Source organism: Micromesistius poutassou, assembly GCF_964030765.1.
Source record: "Micromesistius poutassou genome assembly, chromosome: 1".
Classification (NCBI taxonomy): Eukaryota; Metazoa; Chordata; class Actinopteri; order Gadiformes; family Gadidae; genus Micromesistius; species Micromesistius poutassou.
In genome coordinates this window covers 17,061,038-17,085,780 of record NC_140271.1, presented here as the reverse complement: position 1 = coordinate 17,085,780, position 24,743 = coordinate 17,061,038, and the positions used below count along the sequence as shown (strand labels likewise).

The 24,743-nt window shown below is 44.5% G+C and overlaps 1 protein-coding gene across 2 annotated transcripts in view; it reads left to right on the top strand.

Moving 5' to 3' along the window:
- The window catches only part of LOC311374872 (septin-9-like), a 99,060-nt gene that overhangs the window by 7,378 nt on the left and 66,939 nt on the right, over nt 1-24,743 (top strand). Inside the window, exon 2 of one of the 2 annotated variants that reach the window (XM_084488144.1) lies at nt 15,417-15,488. In XM_084488144.1, the coding sequence (XP_084344270.1) occupies nt 15,417-15,488 (72 nt within the window). Of the gene's footprint in view, nt 1-15,416; nt 15,489-19,029; nt 19,330-24,743 lie in introns of those variants that run through there. The other variant, XM_084488145.1, reaches the window with a different exon arrangement.

Below are 24,743 nucleotides of genomic sequence, written 5' to 3'. Positions count from 1 at the left end.
GATACTGCTTAGGGTGCGATTATAGAAGTCGACTGATTCATCTGCTGATGTGAATTTTGCAGAGGGGATGTGATGGAGGTCCAAAGTCATGGTGTCTGGGTTGATGCTTTTCAGGTTTCTGAAGTGAATTTGGCGTTTTGGTTTGGTGTGGTGAGACAGTTTTAACTCCAGTAAAATTGTTTTATGATCTGACACTCCCATATCATACACCGACAGATTTGTGATGGGGACAGAGTCAGTAATGACCAGGTCCAGTGTGTGCCCTCTGTTGTGTGCGGGAACATCAACATGCTGTGTGAGGTTAAAACAGTCCAGTAATTGTAAGAACTCAGCTGCAGGATGACAGGAGGGGGTGTCTACATGAATGTTCAAGTGTCCGAGTATGACAGTGTGCAGATGTGGTACATAGTGTGGATAGGAGGGACAGTTTCAGGTCACTGCGGTAAATGACAGCTAGGCCGCCACCCGACCAGTGCATCGGGCTCTCTCCAAATAACTGTATCCAGGGGGTCAGGCTTCGTTTAATACAAAATAGGCCTCCGGCTGACGCCAGGTCTCAGTAAGGCACATTACATTAATGTTCTTATCCAAGATGTGGTTTTGTATAAGACAGGATTTATTTGTGAGAGATTGTGTATTAAACAGCTCTATTTTGAGGGTTGATGGGGTTGTGGACTGTAGAGGCCGAAGTAGACTGAAGTCCACTTCACGTTTTCTGTCCAGTTTGAGGTGTAGAGGTGACGTAGTGTTACCTTTGAAAGGTCCAGGTGCAGCGGCGCTCTGATGACGCGGCAGTAGCGCGACAGTGCGGACCAGAGGGATGGGATGGAGCGGCCAGACTGGGAATAAACAAACTTTCTGCGGCAGCTTCTATGGATATAGCGGGGTCTGCGTAGAAGTCCAAGTTGTTTAATGGCTGGGACACAGGCTGGAGTGCTGTAATTTCGTAGATTGCGCAGTTGCGAGATGTAGTATTTTAGCGTCATGCCGATGAGGTGCCGGGTCTGGACGGGTGGAGTTGGTAGCCGCTAATCCGGGTGATGCTACCGCGTCCAGCCGACGATGGCTACCCGGGCAGTGGATTGTTTGCCCAGGAAGGAGCCGGTATTGGTGCTGGTATTGATGGACAGTGACCAGGGCAGCAGGATCCACCAGGCAGCGGCAGAAAGTCCGGAGGAACAGCTCGAGTCCAAGCCGGTGTGCCCGCAACAGGTAGCCAGAGGCAGCAGGTAGCCAACAACACAGGTAAAAAAACACTCACAGTACAATCCAGCAAAAGTGGAAAAAAGCTACAAAGTATATCGAGTACACAATATAAATATGTAGCAAAGTATGTTGCTAGAATTTGGCTAAAATTTGGCTCATAGAGAGAAGCGGCAACAGACAGTGCCAGCGTCCTCTCCCGACCAAGTATCCAAGTGTTCAGTATACCTATAAGTAATCACTTGACATATTTGCCCAGGCTTTGCCCTGTATTTGGATCAACACAGAGCCACACGTGCACAGTAAACACACACACACACACACACACACACACACACACACACACACACACACACACACACACACACACACACACGTACCCGTCGTAAATACATTGATGCTAATGTAGTTACCACTACAGCTCCATATGTGTTAATAAAAAAACTAGCATGGACATGCACAATACATGTGTGCACCATCACAATAATTCCCAGCTCATCAGAGTGAACCATGCCACGGTAACAGCCAGCTATAGTTATGGCTATGGCTTATGAGCTTATATAGGACAACTCATTTGTGTGTGTGGGGCGGTGTGTATGAGTGTGTGTTCAAATTTTCTGCATGTCTGTGCTTGTGCAAACTTATTTGTCTATGTGTGTGTTTATTTTTGTATATGATTCTATTACCATGCATAAGGCAAGACCAAACAGGTTTCAGTCTCCTCCAGCCCTGCACACAAGCTCTCTCTCACATCCATACACACACTAAATATACACACATTTATGTATGTGCAAACACCCAAACACACACACTTACTTACTGCTTGCTGCTTATGGCTGTTCATCATATTCGATGATGACGTTGCTCCACTTGCTGACTATTGGTCCTGTGTCGGGTATTTGGCTCATTTAGAATCGCCCCTGCCTGCTTCAGAAATTCTGGCTACGTGCCTTTACAAACCTGTCCTTAAAACAACCCTAAACGTTCGTTTTCAGAAATGTGCAACTCACTAAGTGGTTAGTGGTGTTCGTTGATGTTCCAAATCAAGTATCGTAGTGAAATACAGTTTCTGTCGTGTTTTATTGCACATTTATCGCATTTTGTAAATCCCATTGATTTCTGTTGGAAGACTCATTGCTCGTTGGCCGGAAACGGAAAGGGGGGCTGTTTACATTTGGTTGTAGTCTTTTAGTAGTCTACTGTTGAGAAGGTGAACCAAGCAAAAGCATCGTGGGTCAATCTGTTCCATCAGCTCCGTTGCCTGCGTCAAAAAGTTGAGAAATGTTAAACTTTTCAGGCAGCGATGGATCTGTCGGCCAATCAGATCGCGTTACCCATACGTCAGACACACCCTCCGTCATCCGTTGATGGACGCGTACAGTGTGAACGTGGTGTCAGTGGTCTGCTCTGCCCTGTAGGTGTGGCTGAGCACCATGTGAGACGGTTGGCAGCCAGGCTCTCCGGGGTTGTTGGCTGGATGTCACAGTGTTTCAGGAGGGTTTTGAGGTGGTCCTTGTATCGTTTTCTGTTTTGGAAGACTCTGTTTTTAAGCCTACTGAAGGCAGAAGAGGCTAGGGCTATGCTGACCTGGATGTCACTGTCGAGCTTCTGGCTGTCAATGGTGAAGATAGGCACTTCCGGTTGGTGGGATGATTGTTGCACAATGATCTGGGTTTTGAAAGTGTTGACTTTGAGTCCAAGGGCACTGTATGTGGTTACCTACCACATTTAGTGGCTGTTGAGCATCTGGTGTGTGAGCAAGTAGCGCTCAGTCGTCAGCATACTGGAGCTCCAGTATTTGTGTTGTGCTGATTTTGGTGGTGGCCTGTAGGCTCCAGATATTGAACAGATTTCCGTCCAGTCGGAACTGGATGTGAACGCCATCTGTGTTTTCCAGGGCTTTGTGTGATAGGATAGTGACTGCTGACAGGAACATGTTGAATATGACAGGGGCTAGGACACATCCTTACCTGACCCATACTTCCACATTAAAAGGATTTCTGGCCTCCAATACAAACACAGGCTTGCATTCCATTGTGGAGTTTAACAATGTTGAGGAACTTTGGTGGAACTCCCACCTTTCCCAGTATGCCCCATAGGAGTTTCCTGTTTACAGTGTCAAACGCCGTGAAGGCTACAGATCCTTGTGATGTTCCCAGCATTTCTTGTACTTGCCTAACTACAAATTCTGTAGTACAAAATCTGTAGTATTGCGGTCTCTCCTAAAACCACACTGTGATTCTGGTAGGATGTCTTCGGAAATTAGACTCTAGGCAGAAGAGCATGACTCGGGCTCACACTTTGTCAGCAAAAGATAGGGATTTTCTGGCTGTTGCCGCAGTTAGCTTTGTCACCCTTTCTCTTATAGATGGTAACTATTTCTGCATCCTTTCACTCCTGGGGAATGATTTCCGGGGACCAGATGGCATTTATCAGATGGTGTAGTTGATGGGTGAGGAGGTCAGGACTTTTGTTGTTTTTAAGGCCTTTGATGGCTTTGTGACAGTGGTGATTTCTCTAAGACTGCAAGGGAAGCTCAGCTTCCCCTAAAATTGTAAAAATTAAACGGTCAAATATATACTGTCGTGTTAACATTTCATAGACTAAAATTGCGTCAGAACACGTCCATCTCGAAGATGAGTCCGTTCAGAATCAGCTGCTTATCGCAGGTCAACCGACTCGATTTCATTCTCATACATTCCCGTAGCGTCACAGTGCATTTGCCTGTTGAAGCTCAGCGTCCATCCACTTCAATGGGCTGCATAGAACAGCTTTTTTTAGTGCGTCAAAAGTCGACGGTCATTGGCTAATGCTGCGATTATGTCCCTCCCACGGACGCTCAGTGTCTCTGGGGGTGAATGGAGGAGTGGGCTGGCCTGGATGCTGGGCTTCTGCGTGATGATTGGAGGGTCTGCGAAAGACTGAGTTGCCGTTTGATTGACAGCGATTTTGAACTATAAAACGTTGCCGGAGCTCTCTTCAGTCCTCACTATCGCAGATTTTGCAAGCGAGTCGAAAGACAAACTGCAACCTATTTCTTGATATTTGCTTGGCGAAATTGCTAGACATTTTTCATCGTACATTTCATACACTTATACACACAATTCCTTGCTTCAGTTTAACATAATTCCCACATTTCCTTGTTCAAGTTTAATATCGTTTTGGTATTTGGCCATCACTTTGATTCAGGGAGCCTGAGTTCTAAACTTCAAGTCCTGTATTCAGATCAGGATGACAGGGGAGAGCTGTGTGATTTATTGGTGTTCCTTAAAGACATGGAGTAGGACAGTGCAATGCCTCAGCTTTACAAACTGTCCTCATTAGTGGCAACAATTGGAGCTACATTTGCCGACCTGTGTAGAAAGGAGCTTCTCCTGTTTAAAGCGGCTCAAGTCCTACACCCGCAACACAATGGGCCGTTTAAGCAGCCTAGCTCTGCTGGCCATTGAGAGGACACTGGTCAAGTCACTGGAAAAGACAGCTAGTTGGTATGACAGAGCATTTCCTTGAAAAGGAACAGAGGATCATTTACATATACATAAATTGACATTTTATATGATGTAGGTCGAAAATGAGTTTCCCCTCTTTGAAAGACGAGCGACCGCCACTGCTTTGTGAACCTCAGTGAAGCTGGGCGGGGAATCCTGATCATGGACAAGGGAGATGTTTGGGAAATCTGCGAGTATGTCTTGGTTGGAAGGGTTTTCGGCGTTGAGGAGAGTATTAAAATGCTCAGCCCATCTGTCTAGGATCTGTTGTGTGTGCTTGTGTAGGGTGAGTCCATCAGCCGATTTTACTGGCGTTGGGCTTTTCCTCTGCGGGCCATAGATGGATTTGATGACATGATCATAGAATCCATGAGATTTGTTTGTATCAGTGTAAAGTTGGATCTCGCTGGCTTTTCTGGTCCACCAGTCATTTTCCATGACTCTGAGGGTGAGCTGGACTTCGGCTCTGATGCTTAGCTAGGAGAGCAGCATGCGCTTTGAGTTTTGATTGGAGGAGGTTGTGGATATCCGGTGCAGTGTTGTCAAACCAGTCTTGGTGTTTACGCTTAGTGAACTCCATTGATGTCTCTGCTGCCTGATGAATGGCAGTACATAGGAAACTCCAGGCGGCGTTGATGTCAGGGTCTGATGGAGTATCAGGGATTGCAGGTTTGTTGCAAGCTGTGTCCTAAACTGATCTGCACAATGCTTGGATTTTAGTGCGCCACAGTTGAGCCTTCCATCTTAAGTTTGGTCGGTGGTCAGTCCAGCAGTCTGCTCCACTCATGGCCCTTGACATTAACACCTTCTTCCTGTCCAAACTGCAGACAATGATGTAATCAAGTAGGTGCCAGTGCTTAGAGCAATGGTGCTGGAGGATGCGGACATTCCAAGTCACAATTATGAAGGGGATTTTGGTTTTCTTTCTTATATGTTTTCGACTGCATTAATGGATGGCCCGGCAGTTGCGGTAATCTGCCTGGGCGAGAGGAACAGACCATTTTTAAGCCACCCTTTCTAGGCCCTACCCATTTCAGGGTCCGCAGGGTGGAGCTGCTCAGTCGAGTGGGGAGCTGCCAGGGATGCATGCTGTTCCATCCCGTGCCTCAGCGACCATCTATCTCACGCTACCTACATGCAGGGTGGAGCTAGATACTGTCACATCCTTGACCTGTATCCAATTCAATTCAATTTTATTTGTATAGCCCTTAATCACCATTACAGTCTCAAAGGGCTTAACAGGCCAAGTATTTGTGACACCCCCCTGACCAAAGCACATGGGCAAGAACAAAACTCCCTTAAGCAAGAAAGAAATCTTGAGAAGAAACATAGAGTGGGGGATCCCTCCTTCCAGGGACGGTCCGGAGTGCAATGGGTGCCACAATTGACATACATTAATACAGGCAAGACATTAAAATTGATGATGGGGTGCTAGCCGGAAAACCTTCAGGAGAATCCAGGCATCCAGTCGCAGTCACCGCAACTTGCTAGAACAGAGAAAATAGTGAATTAGAAGGGAAAAAGTACATAGTGGAAATGTATACTGCTACTCATTTAGTAACTGCATTTGTAGGAGCATGAACAAGCATGCAACAGTCTTCGCATCGCATCATCTGTTTTAGCACCCCATGTCTCAAATGCAAGGCTCTAAAGGTGTGTTTTGAGCTTTGCTTTGAATAGCTCCACAGAGACTATTCCATAGGAAGGGGGCCCGGTAGGCGAAGGCTCTCTGTCCAGCCGACTTCTTTTTAACCTTTGGTAGCGATAGAAGGCCAGCTCCCGAAGATCGGAGGGGCCGTGAGGGACTGTAAGGAACGATGAGGTCCTTCAGGTAGGATGGAGCTTGTCCATGCAAGGCTTTATAGGTCAACAGTAGCACCTTAAAATCCGTTCTCGAAGTTATTGGTAGCCAGTGCAGAGAGGTGAGAATAGGAGCGATGTGATCAAACTTTCTCGTTCTGGTCAGTAGTCTAGCTGCAGCATTCTGTACAAGCTGTAGACTTCTCGTGGTAGAGTTAGGTAGACCCGAGAACATTGATTGATGATATAAATGCGTGAATCAGTGTCTCTGCAGAGTGCATCTGCAGATAAATTTGGTCTGATTTTTGCAATGTTTCTCAGGTGGAAGAAAGCTATTTTAGTTATGCTTCTAACATGTTGGTCAAAGCACAGCAGAGAGTCGAACAGGACACCAAGATTTATGACACATGCACTCTGTGGGATTGCCAAGCCATCCAACCACAGTGAGTCTCCAATTTTCTCTGCTCCTGTTTTGAGCCGATAATTATCATCTCTGTCTTCCCAGTGTTAAGCTGCAGGAAGAACCTTCTGGATCTGGGCTGCGTCTCTTGATTCTACAGGAATATAGAGTTGGGTGTCATCCGCATAGCAGTGGAAGCTAATTCCAAAGCTGTGTATAACGTCGCCTAAGGAAAGCATGTAGATTGCAAAAAGCAATGGACCAAGGACTGACCGTTGTGGTACACCAAAGCGTAGTTTGCAGTGCTCCGATTCTGAACCCTCATAGAGCACAAACTGTGTTCTATCTGTGAGGTATGATTCAAACCAGCGAAGAACCGTACCCCCGAAGCCCACATAGTGCTCTAGACGGTGAAGAAGAATCCTGTGGTCGATTGTATCAAATGCAGCACTAAGGTCGAGCAACACAAGCATCAAGCTTGTGTTTGTATCCAGAGCAAGAAGGATATCATTTACTACTCTCGTCACATCAGTTTCAGTTTGCGTGGAAAGACCTCAACCCAGATTGAAAAGGTTCGAACAGATTGTTTGTCGTCAGATAGTCAACGATTTGCTTTGCTGCAATCCTTTCCTGTACCTTGGACAGGAAAGGGAGGTTCGATATAGGCCGATAGTTGCTGACTAATTCAGGATCTAGACCAGGCTTTTTGAGTAGCGGCTTTATCACCGCAGCCTTGAAACTAGAGGGAACAATTCCCGTAGATAGAGAGAGATTTATAAGTGAGAGGATTGCAGGACCCACAGTTGGGAGGAGTTCCTTAAGAACTTTGGAGGGGAGAGGATCTAACATACAAGTTGTTGGTTTCGATGCCTTTATTACCTTTTCAAGTTCAACCAGAGGAATTGTCTTGAACTCCAGGAAAATTGCCTGAGTTCCCCATCCTATGGGGCAAGACCCCATCCTGCTCCGTGAGGTGTGGAGGACAAGAGGCACAGCAAGCATCAATTTCCTCTCTAATCGATTGAATCTTGTTTTCAAAGAAATCCATGAATTGACCTGCTAAGAGGGAGGAGCCTACACTGAGTCTGTTTTTGCGTCAGACTCTTCACCGTGTTGAAAAGAAACTTAGGATTGTTTCTATTCAAGTTGATGATACTGGAAAAATAGGCGTTCCTGGCAGTAGTCAGCACACCCTTATAGGTGAGCAGACTGTTATGCCACGCAATACGAAATACCTCTAATTTAGTCAAGCGCCATTTGCGGATTGGTTCTGGGATTCTGCATCCTCGCTTCAGGGTGCGAGTTTCTACATTGAACCAGGGAGCTGTTTTTTTCAGTGACGTTTTTTAAGTACGAGTGGAGCAACAGAATCGATGGCAGCAGACAAGAAATTGTGAAAAATATAGGGATGCACCGAAATGAAAATTCTTGGCCGAAACCGAAAACCGAAAATAAGGAAACCAAGGCCGAAAACCGAAAACCGAAAACCGAAACACCGAAATAAATTATTATGCCAATTATTAGTAGGCCTACCATTGCATGTATAGCTATGACTGTGTACTAACCTCACTAAAATCAAGGCATTGCAATTCAAAGAATAAATCAATTACAATTATCAAAAGTATAAAAATATTTATTTAGCACTGAAAAAACAACAACACCGTTTTCCGTTTTGCACTTTGCAGATGGTCCCTAAGCTCGCGGATGATAGCCGACAGCTCATAGAAGCTGTCGGCACTTTGCGGACGGTCCCTAAACTCGCGGCTGACAGCCGACAGCTCATAGAAGCTGTCTCATAGCGAGCCGTCACTAAAGACGGCTCGTTTGGATGAAAACAAGGTTGTAGCTGGTTCTCTAGATTACTACATTTAGTCTTTTTCAGATATATGGAAATATGCCCACACTGCAGACATGTTGGCGCAGAGGCGCTTATCCAGACAAGCGTGTGCTGGCCGCGGTTTTTGTTTGCGTCATGACAATTTCCTGTTTCGGCCGTGTGGTTTCGGTGATGTTTCGAAAATGCGCTTTTGGGCCATTTTCGGCCGAAATTTTTCGGTGGCCGAAATTTCGGTGCATCCCTAGAAAAATAGGTAGGCTCAGCGTGTTTATTTCGGCCGTCTTTTGGCAGCTGAAATGCCAATATAAGCAAACCGAGCCGCACCGAACCGCACCGCTTGGTGGAAACACCAACATAAGCGAACAGAGCCGCACTGTACCGTAACGCACTGTACCGTAACGAACAGTAGCGCACCGCACAGTGGAAATGAGGCATACGACTGAGCGGGATCGTTGGTTCTCATAGCCTTGAGACTTCAGTGGATAAACCCTCGCTCTACAGCAAGGGCTCCTGCTTATTGGTTCATAGCGCAGCCAAAACTTCTTCTTATTGGTTCATAGCGCAGCCAGGACTCCTTCTTATTGGTTCATAGCGCATTCAGGGCTCCAGCCTATTCGTGAATAGAAGTTGACGCGATTCAGATCCCTTAGCTAGTCCCATCCACTCAGAGGAGGAATTTCCTCCTCTCTCCCATTGAACCCCATGTTATTCACCGGCCGTCAGTAGTGCCCGAGAAATGAATGGGAGTCAATGGAGGCTGAGGGAGGAACGTCCTCCCTGAAGTAATATTCAATAGGCGATAGGGGGTGCTAATATCCTTTTACCCAGGGAAACGAACATTACATATACCAGTGTTTCCCACAGACCAGGTAGCAATGTGTGGCAGATTTGTTGTCGGGGGGGGGGGGGGGGGGCGAGTTGCAACAAGGAGTTGCAACTCGCAACTCCTTGCGACTCCTTGCGACGAGATGGGCTGAGACATTCTAAAAACTGGGCAGTTCATACTGCTGCACCGGGCGGCGATTATTTTTATTTTTATTTTGGTTGAGAGTAGGCTACAGTTGCTGTGTTTCGCCATTCTCCACTACTTCTGCATTGTAGTAATTCGCTGGAGCTTAGTTTGTTTAGATCCCGCTAGTTGGATACATTGCATTCTTTCGTAGTGGCGACTTCTTGACTGCAAGGGAAGCTCGGCTTCACCTAAAATTTCTTTAAATGGTCAGATATATACTGTTGTGTTAACATTTCATTGATTAAAAATGCGTTAGAACACGTCCATCTCAAAGACGAGTTCGTTCAGAATCAGCTGCTTATCGTAGGTCGACTGACTCGATTTCCTTCTCATACACTTACGTGTTTAATTTGCGTGTGTTTAGACAGATGGGCGTGCACACACACGCACACCAAGCATCACCCGCATTCATTCATTCTATTAAATACTCACTTGCGGTAAAACTATGTTTTCTCACGATCAAATACTCATCAATCCTAAAAGTAATGGGCTTGTACACGATGTCTGGGTCAAGAACATATGTGTTTGCTGTACGGTGTTTGCAGATGCATTGATTTGAAAGTACAACTTACCGCTGTATCAGCTGTTCTTTCCCAAATCATTTAACCAATCATTTACCCTAAAACTAGATTTTGTTTTGGAAGCCTGGAATATACTTTGCTCGAATGTATTATTGTTATTATTATTATTTTATAGCATGGCATAGCCTACTATACTTCATTCATGTTCATTCATGCAGCCCTATGGAAAAAAAATGTTTCCACAATCCACACGCTATTTCTATGCAGTTTCACATGTATGAATAATCTTTGACATTGTGACATATTTTAGTTGTAATATTCCCTTGTGATACATTTTAACTGTAATACTCTCACATAGCCACATGAAGCAGCACCGAGCATAGTTTAGAGGTAATTTCCCCTCACAATCGCCAGAGGGCAGCACTGAGCACATTTGACAAATTAGGCAGTAATACTCTCACACAACCTTAGAGGGCAGTACTGAGCACATTTAACAAAGTTACAAACATTTACACATGGGGGCAGCAACGAATGAATGAATAGGCCTACATAATAATAGTATAATAATACTACGTCATAATAGCAACAGTGCCGTAGAACCACCCACAAAGTACTTTGACTTTGCGCCTTGACGTCTGCGTTTTAGACCGTCTAACTAGGGCCCTAAATGTAGGCCTACATTTCTCTTTGAAATGATTGTCAATTATTGTCTTAATGGTTGTCCTTAACATTTTTTTAATTTTGAATTCCTGTGTGCTGTGAATTGTCTTTGATTTGTGAGTGTGCTGTTTAAACAAACTTGCCATGCCTTTCCTTTCCTTAAAGTACCTGCGGTGTAACCAAAGTTAACCCATATACACCTCATTCTCAACACTTTGAGGTGTTTTTCCATGATTCAATGGCTTAGGGTTTTCAGGATTTTCTTAGTTGATAAACTAAGCAGAGACCTTTACATGGGTCTTCTCAGTGCTAAGTGTGTCCCAGTGCTCTGAGGCTGCCTGTGCTTCCAGTGGAGTTGATATGGGCACAGACATGCTCTTTGGCTCTCACAAGTGACTGGGCTGGCTTCCATTTCCTGAATCAATGCTGCACCTCTGAGACAGACTGTACTGCATGCGCACACACATGCACACAAGCAAACACAGGCAGGCGCACATGCAGACACCTGTACGGCACACACAAGCTCAAACACTTACTCACATACACACTCACGCATGGTTGCACACACACAGGCTAGTGATGATCCTCATACGGACAGATTAGCTTGATGCTGCCACAAAACAGGTAAACAATAGATTTGAGTGACGGACTGCTTTGCTATAACACAACCCTTAAAGGACAATTCCGGTATTTAGCACATTGAGCCCCTTTCTGGGTTGTCTAGGATGAAATAGAGTGGTTGACACCAACATTTTGACTATTGGTCCTGTCTTGGGTATTTGGCTCATTTTGAATCACCCTGCCTGCTTCAGAATGGCTGGCTACGGGCATTCACAAACCTGTCCTTAAAACAACCCTAAACGTTTGTTTTCAGAAATGTGAATCTCACCGAGTGGTGAGTGTTGTTTGTTGATGTTCCAAATCAAGTATTGTAGCGAAATACAGTTTCTGTCGTGTTTTATTGGGCATTTTGTAAATCCCATTGAAACGGGAACCAGACAGGAACCAGAAACGGCAAGGGGGGCTTTACATTTGGTTAGTCTTTTTGCTCAGTTCTAGGGCTAGAACCGAGCGAAAAGACTACAACCAAATGTAAACAGCCCCTCCAGGGTTGTTTTAAGGACAGGTTTGTGAATGCCTGTAGCTAGCCATTCTGAAGCAGGCAGGGGCAATTTGAAATGAGCCAAATACCCAAGACAGGACCAATAGTCAAAATGTTGGTGTTCACCACTCTATATCATCCTAGACAAACCAGAAAGGGGGCTCAAGTATTGAACAATAAGAAAAACCACCAGTGCTGCCTTTCAGTTTGATCAGAGGGATTGTTTTGTTAACGTGTTTCTGTCCTGTGTGGACAGGTGAGCATACGACTCCAACCTAACTGCTCTATATATACTAGGCTATATATATGTGTATATATAAACATATGCTATACATATATTGTGGCAACCCCGATCGTCGGCCGGGTAGGGTTTCGGGAAAGAGGCTCGGAAACAAGGTGGCTGTGCAACGGGTTTGTTTTATTGCAGGCAGCTCAAAAGGAAAATCAAAGAATAACTCAGGTACTGCCCCAGCGGGGTAGACAAAAAGGGAATGCGCCTCGGGTCCTTGCCCGTGGAAGGGCGGCGTGGAGCTCGCTCCCGGCGTCCCGCCGCTCAGCGCTGTGGGTTGAAAGAATTGCAAAAAGGCGTTAATGCGTTCTCGGTCCGTAACCCTTGCTGCGTCCGTCTTCCACTCGACTGTTCTCCCTGTCCTCTCCGGGCCCGGCCCTTAAATCCCCTCCCCCGTCTCGCCCCCCCGGGTGATCGCAATCCCCCTGATTGTCTGGGTCGGCTCGATGTGTCCTCCAGCGCCGCCGCGCTGAGCGGCACATATCTCCCGCGGACTACTTGTCCGCGGAGAGGGAGCCGCTCCGGGCGCTGGCGCGGATCGTCAGCGCCAGTCAGCGCGGGGTTGCCACAATATATATAGTATATATGGTATATACATGTTAAGTATTTATTGAGTCATGTAGGTGATCACTTTTGTAGCCAAAGCAACCAACTTTTTTGGGGTAGTTGGATTTCTCTCTGAATGATAGGGGTATATTGTGTATAAATAAATATTTTTTTGTTGTGTTCACATATGCCTCAAATTATATTTAAAGAACGGATCTGATCACAACTGTAGGTACTACATTTAAATAAACAGCAGATGTTGTGCAGGAAAAGGTAGCTATACAAAGGAAAACAAAAGGAAAACCAACTACCTTGTTGCCGTGGTCACCATAGTAACATGGCACTGCATGCCAACTAAGCAGAAGGCAAGAGCAGTCAAAGACCCCATGTCTCCTAGATTAAACCTTCATAAAAAGTTGAAGTGACTGATATTCAATTTTGATTGAAGATATTAACTCCACAAAATTAAAAAGACAGAAAAAGATAGATCAATAGTAGTAGTAATGAAAAAGAGAGAATCTGAGCTCAACTTCTCTATTCTGGACCAGTTGTTGATGGCAATGGGAGTAGTAGTATAAAGGGAGTGTTTCTTTATATGTAAAGTACTGCTGACTGTGTGTGTGTGTGTGCGTGCGTGCGTGCGTGCGTGCGTGTGTGTGTGTGTGTGTGTGTGTGTATGTGGTATTGCGAATGCATAGACTGCTGCTGGGGTCAAATCTTACAGCCCCATAAGAGTTGTATATTTTCATGAATATTCATCTTTACTGAACTACTGTAAACTTGGATCCAGCAGTCTTGCTATGTTATATTAGAACATCTGGAGGAAGAAAACCAAAAACTCAACAAGCCAAAGATGTGAAACACCCCATTGGCCCAGTATTTTAGCTCAACTGCCATCATAAAATGATTAGTGTGACTATTAACTACTGTAATATTTAAGTAGTTTCAAGTAGTATAAGTTTCTGTGTTGATGTATTACCCGTAGTACCTTTCCATTGCATGGGGTGTACTTTATGTGCAGATTCCTTTGTCTTGAGTAAAGGAAGTCATTTCTCCACATGTCCTCTAGTTAGTTAGTAGGCTTCGTCTACATTGTCACATGACCATTCATTGGCCAATGTGTTTCCTGAAGTTAGCATGAATGGCATGCTGGTCGCTGATTTGTGGTCCAATGTATTTGAAGGATTCTGAACACAGGATGGTTGAGGGGGACTCACCCACCACAGAAGAAGAAACAACGGTTGCTGTGGTTACAAGAGAGAGTTTTTAGTTTGCATTATTTTTTCACTTCCTGTGGAGAGCATAGTTGTTAGCTGTGTTACTGACTCACTATAACATGTATCCTCAGCGAGGTGAGCTTGCTGGGTCCGGAGCTCGTTACTTCACTGCTCCCAGCATCGCTACTTCATTGCTCCTCGAGGTGGCGCTAAACACATGAATGATGGAAACTTGAACAGAAGTTAACTAGCCAAAGACGAGTTACTGAAAAACTCAGTTTGGACCATGAATAAAGACAGAAATCAGGCACTTTACAATTCATCAAATTTTGTCTTCATAGGTCGACATCTTGATGTTTCGTTATAGAATTGTCTCACAATATATTGATTATCGCAGAATCGTTCTATCCACACCTATTATCTACTAGGATTATATTCCGCAGGTGTGTGAGTGTAGCACATCAGCGGAGAGAAGACAAATTCCTACAATTCCTCATGTTGTTTTTATCATGCAAGATATCTGTGTTACTCCGTTACAAAGATGTCTATCTCTCTCTTCACTCACTCCCTTTCTCGATCTCTCTCCCTCTCTCCCTCTCACTCACTACCTCACTCTCTCACTCACTACCTCTCTCTCTCTCACACACACACACACACACACACACACACACACACACACACACACACACACACACACACACACACACACAACATACTCACAACTATCCAACTAAAATACACAACTATTTAAGGCCTAACATGTTAGGCCCTAAACTCCATATATGGTTCTTCATTCATTAGCATTTTTGTGGTTCTTAATTGACTCACACACACACTCAAAGACACACACACACACACACACACACACACACACACACACACACACACACACACACACACGTATGTATGTACACGTATCCTTTCCAAAGCACACAACTCCCGAAAATGTTAGAAACAGCAAAGAAGAGCACCCATCAACTTCCAGAATATTATTGATGGGTATTTCCATATATTTGACTTTTACATATTCATCAGAAGCTTTCATTCAAAGCAACTTGCAATGATAATCTTTGCATGCAAATGATTAAAGGAGCAGGAAGGAGTTAGGCATGGTAGGAGTTGCTCAAAGATGACCAGTAGAGCGTGGACACAGGGGCTGGATCCCTGACCCTTTGACTGGAAGTCAAACATTAATCATCCTGCCACTCTTTCATATGTTGTTCCCCAACACTGTTAATTACTGCTATGCTCTTAAGGCCATTGTTTTGCATTGTTCTTTATGTGATAAAAGGAAAATGTCTTGGTTGAAACATGTGGACTCATGAGTTCTCCTGGTTGCAGGTATAGCCAGGTCTACCAGTGGTCGCCTCAGGAGAGGGTCAGACAAAGATGGATCTACCGTCACCAGCCCTAGTGAGTAGGACCAGCGGTCCATCCATCCATCCAATATCTATTCATCCTTCCATCTAATATCTTTTCATCCATCCAAGATAAATGCATCTATCCATTGATTTATCCCTCCATATCATCCATTCATCATCTAATATCCATCCATCTATCCAGTCATCTTATTCATCCATCCATCCATCAATGTCTATAAATCCATCCATCCATCCATCAAATATCTGTTGATCCATCCATTCAATATCTATTCATTGTCCATTGATTCATCCACCTTCAATACACTATGATATAATTGGATAAACACACACATAATTACTTGTGTAATATAATTGTTTGCATCTGTCTGTTGAAATCACATTTAATAAGCACACCCATCTCACAACTCACAACCTCACAAAGTTGATGTGTTTGTTCCACATAGTGAGCTAGAGACTACATCATGATGTCCAGTCTCTTAGTTGACCTGGACTACATGACATAAGTCAGGGTGGTTGACCTGGGGAGCAGGCTGGTGCCAGGTCAGATGATGGCCTGGTAGCAGCAGGAGGTAGCTGATTGAACAGAGATAAATACAGCAAGGACAACCCCCTGTCTAGGAAGAGCCGTGTGTGTGTGTGTGTGTGTGTGTGTGTGTGTGTGTGTGTGTGTGTGTGTGTGTGTGTGTGTGTGTGTGTGTGTGTGTGTGTGTGTGTGTGTGTGTGTGTGTGTGTGTGTGTGTGTGTGTGTTCATGCGTATTGCAGTGTTTGCTTGCACACTTTCATGTGTTTGTGTGTGCGTGGGTATGTGGACCTAACACTAACCCTACTGTAAATAGTTGGCATGGTGCCTGAGTTTGTGGGTACAATTCAACACTGAGACATCCACTCTGAGAGGGAGGGGAACACACACTATGTTAGTGCTGCATCAGCACACCCAAACACACACACACACACACACACACACACACACACACACACACACACACACACACACACACACACACACTTTATACAAACTCAAACATTAATGCAAACTACTAGAGACACAAACTTAGAGGGAGAAAGAGTAGAGACAGAAAGATGCCCCACACACTGCTTCTACCAGTGTAGGACAGATTTACCAGCAGCCTTTTTTTTTTTTACTATGAACTTTAGCACACACACACACACACACACACACACATACACACACACTCACACAGTCATAAGCCCAAATCAACACTGTCTCTATTGTCCATCTCCCCCCTGTGGTGGATTCCTGTCAGGCAGTCAGTACTTCCTGGAGAATGATGCACAAGTTACACATGTGTACAAATCTACAGACATGCATACACACACAGGCACACACGCACACACGCACACACGCACACGCACACACACACACACACACACAAAATGTGATGCATTCTCTCTCTCTCTCTCTCTCTCTCTCTCTCTCTCTCTCTCTCTCTCTCTCTCTCTCTCTCTCTCTCTCTCTCTCTCTCTCTCTCTCTCTCTCTCTCTGTGACAACAGGAAAGGGGTTATGAGATTCCCATTTTGGCTAGCTATGGTTATTGACACATAAGAATAAAATACAATAACAACCCCCCCTGCCTTCCAAAGAACATAGTATACAGAGCTCTCTATATAACTGAGGTACTGCTCTTAAAATGTTCAATTAGTTTGATTTCAAATATAAGAAAGACACCATTTGGTGGACTGAATAACACACTGGTTTTGTTAAATCAATAACATTGACATTAACATTGAGTTAATTTGTGCCAATTTGCACACAACACACGTGCTTACATTACAAGGGAAACTTGTTTCCAAAATCAAAATGCATTAGGTTCAAGAGTTCTAGAATGCCCAGCCAGTGCCTTGAGGCGTGTACCTTGGCGACCTCGGAAGTCAGACGAGGCTGCGTGCTGCACACGGCCGGAAACTGACAGGTCAGGTATGTTCGATATGTTTTTCAGAGCTCAGACGCTGGGTTACTTGACCCCCGACCCCTGAGCCCCGGCACACCACGAAGGGACATGTCGACAGGGCAAAGGTCGTCTGAGTTTCCTGAGACACAGTGACACACAGGTCATGCCCATTTGAGGTCCGCTGCCTGGGACTTCCACTGAAGCCTTGTCCACATGTGTCTGGGTATTTACCCATACACATACTGTACATGTGTCTGGGTATTTCTAAATATGTACTGTTTTGAAGTTTTGACCTCCTGTCCACACCAAAACAGCTTTCAGGTCGCTGAAAACAAAGCTTTTGAAAAACACCTTCACAGATGGACATTTTCTCGGTTTTCTGTGCATTGGTATCTAGCAGTGGAACGGATGTTTTGCAAAACGATGACATCATGACCTTAATTTACACATGGCAACACATTCAGCATGCACCAGAAACTAACAAACAATGGCGGACTACCACTGTGCTTACATTGCACTAGAACTGTGGTTTAATTTGTTTGTTTACAAGTCAACCTATAGTTACTATAGTTACTTCTTCATTGCATTGACACCCTTTGTTGTTGTTGTATTCCCACACAAGATGATGGCAATCAATGCACATGATCATAATGTTCTTCTGTGGTCTTAAACATAAAGGCCAATTCCTGGCCTGGCAATTTTATGTGAGGCCTTTTGTTCTTGTGGATAGAGATATGTTCCGACAGGAAGAAAGCCGAGAGGGATAAAACATTTTTTCATGGATGTGTGGACGAGGTCTGAGAGTCGAAAACACAGTCACACACACACACACACACACACACACACACACACACACACACACACACACACACACACACACACACACACACACATTTTGATCACATGCCTTCTGTTTGACTGGTTAGCCTTTGAAAACATTTTTGGGAACTGTGGTATGATAAAGATCCTCCCCTTCTTGCATCCCCTATTAGAATAAGAGGCTGTCATCCTCTGTTTCTCTCTATCTCGCCACTCTCTCGGTCTCCCATTATTTATCTCTATCTATCTGTGTCTCCAGGCTGTATTGGGTCCATCCCAGTTTTCCTTGAGTTTTCGGGACAAAGCAAATGTGTGTATTTATGTGTGTATGTTTGTGTGAGAGATTCATGCAATTTACACTAGTTCTAAGTAGAGTGTGACTGATTTGATAGGGACACAAACACACACACACACACACACACACACACACACACACACACACACACACACACACACACACACACACACACACACACAATTGCATTCCCATATGCATGCACATTTAAACACACGCATGCACAGGGAAACTCAGGCATGCCACACACGCTCACTGCAGGGATGATCCACAATTTGTCAGAGAGTTATTTTAGGCTGGAGGAGCCTGTCCTTGTCACATGGTCTGGCAGAGTTTCTGTTCTCAAGATACAATGCCGCTTCAGTCCAAAACTCAGTCAGAGGAAGGAGAGAGAGTAGAGCGAGGGACATAGAAACACAGTAGAGAGAGTGGGAGAGAGAGACAGTCAGCAACCGATGCAACATATGATCAGCACATGGGAATGTTGTAATTCTGTATTCATGACCGAGACAGACCAAAATAATCAAACCAGAGGGTAGGGGAAGGGAGGGGGGGGATAAGGGAGATTGTAGAAGATAGAAAGAGAGTGAGAGAGAAGAAAAGAAGGAAGGAGAGCTTCAGGGAAAAGTGAGAAACAGAGAAGAATTAAGAGAGAGCGAGAGAGTTGCAGGAAGAGCGAGCAAGCAACTGGAAGAGATAAAGGGGAAGTAAAAAAAAACAGAGAGAGAGACTGGGAGAGAGAGAGCGGCAGAGAGAGAGATAGAGAGAAGTGGGAGATCCAAACAGCAGACGCTGCATGTGGTTGTCGAGGGAGTAATTTGGATATGGAGGGGGACAAATTCTCAGGTAAGGAGGAATTAATTCCAGAAATTCAAGCCAGAAACTCAATGTTGCGCTCCTGTCCTAAATCAGGAACAATGACCAGCTTTTCAGGCTGCTTTTACGCTTTGACAAATTGTGCTTTCACATTCGAGCTGGGTTCACTTTTTTTTCTTCCAACTGGGACATTTTCCACTCGCTCATCTGTCCTGTCTGCTGACTGGATGTTTTTTTTGGGGGGGTTGTTGAGGCTGGGGGAATTTGTGTATTGAGTGGGGCTACAAGTGTTATCTTATCAGCTACTGTTAGTCCTGTCTTTTTCTTCTCTCTTTATTTAACCTCTTAAGCATGCATCTGTCCAAATGCTGCTTTGTCTGTCATTATTCTCTTTCTTTGTCTCTCAGTCTGTCTTCCTTTGTCTCTCTGTTCTCTGTCTCACTCCTTGTCTGCCTTCAAGACTGATTATATGTCTCACTATATATCTGTCTCTGGCTGTCTCTCTGTCTTCCCTGTTTGACTCTGTTAGTCTGTCTCAGTCTCTTTGTCACTGCCTGTTTCTCACTATCAATGTCTCTCACCATTCGGCACTCTGTATCTCTCTCTGTCTGTATCTCTGTCTCTCCTTCCCAAACTCTACTCTTGGACACTCTGTCATCCATCAGTACATTCAGTAGATTAATCACTCAAAAACTAATTCTCAAATTCAGCTCAGAGATTACCCCAAATGGTTCTCGTTATTTGTTAATTTCTTCCCCCTTCCCTTTCTCTGCCTGTTCATCTTTGGTTGTGTGAAAACAGGAAGGAGCTGTGTTTGAATAGTGTCACTCCTGTCCCCCTGATAACCTCTGATCCCTTAGAGCCGTCAGGGCAGTGTGGCAGGACCATAGAGACCATAGAGCAGGGGTCGGCAAGATCCATACAAAATGTCATTACTGGAAATTGTTCTTAAAAGAGCCAGAGTTAGAAGAGCAAGAGTTTATGTAGTTATTGTTCAACTTTTTGAGGAAGATATTCATTCATTGCGAATTGAGCGAATTGACATGACCATTTAGGCTGAAAAGAATGGTCATATTCAACTTCATAGCATTTCATTATCTACTCAGATTGTAAATCCTGGTGTAATGGTAAATAAATTGTGTTTAATTAGACCAGGAAATTACCTAGTTAGAAAAAAGTACAATATTTTGAGTGAAAATTGTAATTCTGTCATTTTGCTCATTTATTAACAATCTATTTTTAGTCTTCATGTTCAGAGCAGAGTATGGCTCTTTGGCCGTCGGCTCCTGATGCCCTCCTAGGCAGTACCACCCTGTGGTGGTGCTATTATACTATACTGTATAGAAGGGTCAATGAGGTCAGTCTTTAGGTTAGATCAAGTTTATCCCCCCCCCCCTCTCTCTCTCTCTCTCTCTCTCTCTCTCTCTCTCTCTCTCTCATCTCTCTCTCTCTCTCTCTCTCTCTCTCTCTCTCTCTCTCTCTCTCTCTCTCTCTCTCTCTCTCTCTCTCGCTCAGTGGACCATAGTCTCCAGGTGCTTCCTTCTTGAAGACCTAATGACTTCAGCAGGACTTGCTATGTGTGTCGGTACGCACATATTCCCTCCATGTGAAAATATGTTTGTGTGTGTGTGTGTATCTGTTTATAAATGAGCATATCCAACTGTGCATCTTGATAACTGAGGCCTTGATAACTCATCCCTCTCACCCAGAGCCATTGCTATGCTTTTTGGGGCCCTACACGCTGATTGTTGGCCGTTGGACCTGTTCGTAATTCATTTATATATTTTGAAAATTGTAATGTAATAATTATCAACCTTAATTTTGGGCGCCCCCCCCAGGTACTTGGGGCCCTACGCGCTCTGCGTACTCTGCGTACTCTGCGTACTCTGCGTACTCTGCGTACTCTGCGTACTCTGCGTACTCTGCGTACTCTGCGTACTCTGCGTACTCTGCGTACTCTGCGTACTCTGCGTACTCTGCGTACTCTGCGTACTCTGCGTACTCTGCGTATGGGGAGCAGAGGCACTGCTCTTACCATGTGAATCAGTTGTGACGCCTGCGACAGTTTCAGTAATTCTGAATGGATTGCGAAACAGGATTTTTGCAAATCCCATTCATGACAGTCACAGTGAGGTCAGCTGACGGTCTCTAATGGTAGCCACGGTGATACACTGACTCTTGTCTCAGTCTCATGACTCAGGGAACAGTGGTCTCTAGCAGGGCAAACCCCCCAGCGACTCCCCTGTGAGTACATGGGAATAGAATGAAAGCACTTAGTCATGTAGCTGATGAAGATTGATGCCAAATGTGTGTGTGTGTGTGTGTGTGTGTGTGTGTGTGTGTGTGTGTGTGTGTGTGTGTGTGTGTGTGTGTGTGTGTGTGTGTGTGTGTGTGTGTGTGTGTGTGTGTGCGTTTTACATTCAGTCATTCCAGTGTCGACCACAAGATGGGAGCGCTGAGTTGAAGACGTTGTGGAAGAAGACCCCAGACTGAGAATCACTTCCTCTCAGCTGCGGCGGTTTAGAAAAGGCCCAATTCCAGAGTCTGCTTTTTCTATTTCAAATTCTCCATTCTTGTCCCGTTCAAGATGTTTCTCAGAGAGAGAGAGAGAGAGAGAGAGAGAGAGAGAGAGAGAGAGAGAGAGAGAGAGAGAGAGAGAGAGAGAGAGAGAGAGAGAGAGAGAGAGAGAGAGAGAGAGAGAGAGAGAGAGAGAGAGAGAGAGAGAGAGAGAGAGAGAGACAGCTGCTCCTTATATCTATCATCCCATTCCTTTGCCATATGTTAGTGGACGCACATACTCACAAGCATGAGCACAGCGTGTGTGTGTTTGTGTATGTCACATCCTGTCACCATGATTTGAATTCTAACACACAGTTATTCAAGGACACTCAAGTCTCACACACACACACACACACCCCCACAGACACACAATTTCACAGTTCAGGCTTGAGGCTTGACATTCACAGAACTGTGTTTGTGATGACGTACACCCACCCACACACACATGCCCCACAACAGGTCTAGTGATGAGTAATGTTGACATCCAGGTATACAGCTGTGGTGGCAACAGTTGAACTGCTGCAGTAGCTATCTTTAATCGACCACCTGAATACACAGCACTGCACAAACACACACATACCACATACACACTCACATGCAGACACACACACAAACGCATCATACACATAAATATACGCACACCCAGACACACATAGCTGCTACCACCACATTATTTAAAGTAGTATATTAAAGTAGTATAAAGTAGTATTTCATTCTGGCTGTCTCTTTGTGCTTGATTGGACAATCCTTGAAGTATTGTCTCATTTCATTGCTGATTTCAACATGTTAGTCATAAAATAAGAAGTTTTGGTGTTTAGTGCTTAGTCTTTAAAGGGGTAATTCGGAATTTTGGATATCAGACCTCATTTCCAAGTGAGCCAGTGTGTTATTTATCACTGGAGACCGTTTTCAACACGTTTCATTCAGTCCTTCTAGTTGCAGAAATTGCTGGTGCTAGGCTAGCGCAAGTCGAGGGGAACTGCTAGCTGTTTTACCCACTCCACAGTACACCCGAGGCAAGTCAATTATAACGCCCGACTATCGATGTAAATGTCTGTGTTGATAGAATAATGTTAGAAATAAAACTATCCTTGTATCGCAATGATTCCATTACATTTTGAGGGACTACTTTCTCAGCAGCGGCGGATTTTCACTTTGCTTCGGTGTAGCAACCAATTCACTACAGCAGAAGGTAAACAGAGAAGCGCACTCCAGGTAATATCAGTCCACCGCTGCCGTAGCCTGCTCTCAACTACAGGGATTATAAACTAAATGCAATGTGATGCAAGGATAGTTTTATTTCTAACATTATTCTATCAACACAGACATTTACATCGATAGTCGGGCGTTATAATTGACTTGCCTCGGGTGTACTGTGGAGTGGTTAAAACTGTTTTTATTGGCAGGCTAGCAGTTCCCCTCGACTTGCGCTAGCCTAGCACCAGCAATTTCTGCAACTAGAAGGACTGAATGAAACGTGTTGAAAACGGTCTCCAGTGATAAATAACACACTGGCTCACTTGGAAATGAGGTCCGGTGTCCAAAATCCCGAACTACCACTTTAACACTGTGTTGTCCAACATGGGCAAAAAATAGAATCTCTCTGAAAGGCTTGTCTTGCTGTTGACACAATACACAATACTTTCTTTCTCTCTGCACTGATTCTATACAAATATATGAACAACTGTGTGTGTGTGTGTGTGTGTGTGTGTGTGTGTTTGCCTGCATGGGCTTGTGTGTTTTTGTTTGTGCATAGCATCAGAAGTAAGGGTGTTTGTTGTGTGCAACTAGGATCTCAGGAGGAAGTTGGGTTTCCTCTGCAGCGAGATCCTGCCCGAATTCTACCATAGACAAAAGGAGTTAACAACATCCTGAGCTGACGTTAGTCTGACCCACTCCGTTAGTGACGTTAGTGTCACCCACACCACAGCTTAGCCATTCCCTATCATATGTATGCTTTGTATGCTGACTCAATGTATGATGAGTATGCTGCTCATGTCATTGTTGTTAATAACATAACTTCCTATTGGAGCATCAGTAGGGACTTGGCTGGATGACTGAAAGCTATTCAACTGCCAATTAATAAACTCTAGAATTCATTTTGATTTTAGATTTTTGATTCTTGATTCACATGGATTCTATAATTGACAGAATATCTGAATTCATAGGTATGTTAGAATTCACAGAGATTCTAAAATTCACAAGGAGTCACAGGGATTCTGAAATTCATAGAGATTCTATAATTAACAGGGGTTCTGTCAGCAGCATTGAGCAGAGTTGGGTGGGTGGTTGGGTCGTGTGTGTGTGTGTGGGTGCCCGTGTGACAGGGATGAGAGGAATGTCAGACACATGTGGTGGAAGATAAGGAGAGTGTGTATGTGTGTGGGTTGGAGGATGTGTCTTGGCCCAGACCCTCCAGAGTGGGATTCTCCAGCCCTATCTGTTTCCAGCTGAAGTTACACCACACTTTACAAGTTACAAGGGACAGTTACTACTGCTACTACTGCTGGTACGCTTAGGCTTTAATTTAACAATGCTGACCCCTGGTGGTCGCAATGACACATTGTTAGATGTTGTGAAATTGATGCCGTAGCTTTGCTTTACCTGACAAAAATATGTCAATGTATGTAAATTAAAGAGTGTAGTATACAATAGTAGTATACAGTGTTTATACTACTATTTTAGTATATAGAGATGTGTTTATTTAATTTTTTGTTTTCTGTGTGTTAATTGTGTTAGTGTTACTGTGTGTGTGTGTGTGTCTGTGTGTATGTTAGCATGCATGCCCGTGTGTGTGTGTGAGAGAGAGAGAGAGAGAGAGAGAGAGAGAGAGAGAGAGAGAACCCTTTACCTGGGCTTTCTGGATATGTCCACGGGGTAATCTG